The sequence below is a fragment of the Phanerochaete carnosa genome (genome assembly GCF_000300595.1).
Source record: "Phanerochaete carnosa HHB-10118-sp unplaced genomic scaffold PHACAscaffold_478, whole genome shotgun sequence".
NCBI classification, from domain to species: domain Eukaryota; kingdom Fungi; phylum Basidiomycota; class Agaricomycetes; order Polyporales; family Phanerochaetaceae; genus Phanerochaete; species Phanerochaete carnosa.
In genome coordinates this window covers 2,139-3,391 of record NW_006768105.1, presented here as the reverse complement: position 1 = coordinate 3,391, position 1,253 = coordinate 2,139, and the positions used below count along the sequence as shown (strand labels likewise).

Sequence of the window (1,253 nt, the reverse complement as noted above, 5' to 3'; positions counted from 1 at the left end):
AATCTTGAGCGTGCGAAGGTTGCGGTAATTGCCCGTAGCCCACAGTATGCGTATGCCCACGAGGGACAGGTGATGCAAGTGCGGGGTCTCTCCACGGAACAGGGGACAATCGAGGATCAGCGGGGCGTACGCAAATGCGTCTGCATTCTGCAGAAAGACCTCGTGTATCTGTGAAGCGCTGCCTTCATACACCTAGGGCACGAGCTGGACTTGTGTTGCAACGAGGCTGAGCTCCGTAACTCGCAGCAAGTTCTCGGTACAGAGCTTGACGGCGAACTCGCTACGGGGTGTCGTGTATAAAGAGACGGGCCAGCTGAACCTGAGAGCACAATTGCCGCTGCGCTCACACAGTAGCTGCGCCAACTTCTCCGGTATGTTTGACAGATCCACGCGGCTCCAGAGCAGGGAACATGACAGTGAAAGCTGTCGCCAGTGCGAACAAGTTTGGGAGATTGCAAGGCTTGTGCAGAGCTGATCGCGCGCGGTCCCAGCGTACGCACAGGTATGGAAGACGAGGTAGAGTACGTCATCAGGCAGCCGACCGACGGGAGAGCTTCGGTTGCGCAACGTTGCAACCTGCACGCACGCGTCTGAGAGCGCTGAGCGGACCTTTTCCATCATTAGTGCCAGCCTCTGCAACTCACTGTCACAGAGCATGGCCACCTCCTGTGAGCTCATTCCATGTTCTATAACAGCGAACAACCTAGGGCAAACAGTTAGCAACTGGCGGAATTGAAGCAGGGGACGCGTGGTACGTACGCCGACCCTGGTGACCATACATGCCTGACAGAGGTGCTGAACGCTTCCAAGAGCGTTTTGGCAGCGTGCAGATCCATGCAACGCAGACGACGAATAGGGGCGGAGAGAAGTAACACGAGTGGTTGCAGGGAGCCGGCTGTTATATTCCTGAGTGCAGCGGTGCACATCATGGCAATCTAACGCGTTCGTTGTTCTGTAAAAACGTTTTTGGGTGTTGATTGAGGTCGATTGATCGCGAATGTATCACCAAGCATCATTCGCACATGTTCGACATCACCGTGTTGTTGTATCTGAGGCGCGTACCCGATGATTTGACAATGCGCTGATGCACTTCGTAGTCCCATGCTCTCTGACATGACGCGCTCCGCGTCATGGTTTCTTTATTTAGATGTGACACGCCCAGAGCACTCTACGCTGGCGCCCGTTTGACACCCCGACTCGTTTGTACCTAGTCTAGCCTTTGTAAGGACATTTCATTGGTTATGATTAGATTA

The 1,253-nt window shown here is 54.3% G+C and overlaps 1 protein-coding gene across 1 annotated transcript; it reads right to left on the bottom strand.

Moving 5' to 3' along the window:
* Positions 1–192: 192 nt before the first annotated feature.
* On the bottom strand, positions 193–412 carry PHACADRAFT_202679 (uncharacterized protein; the record flags this gene model as incomplete). The annotated part of the gene is made up of 2 exons (XM_007402837.1): positions 193–280; positions 348–412. 2 exons carry the CDS (start codon positions 410–412, stop codon positions 193–195), a joined length of 153 nt encoding a protein of 50 aa, XP_007402899.1.
* Positions 413–1,253: the final 841 nt, after the last annotated feature.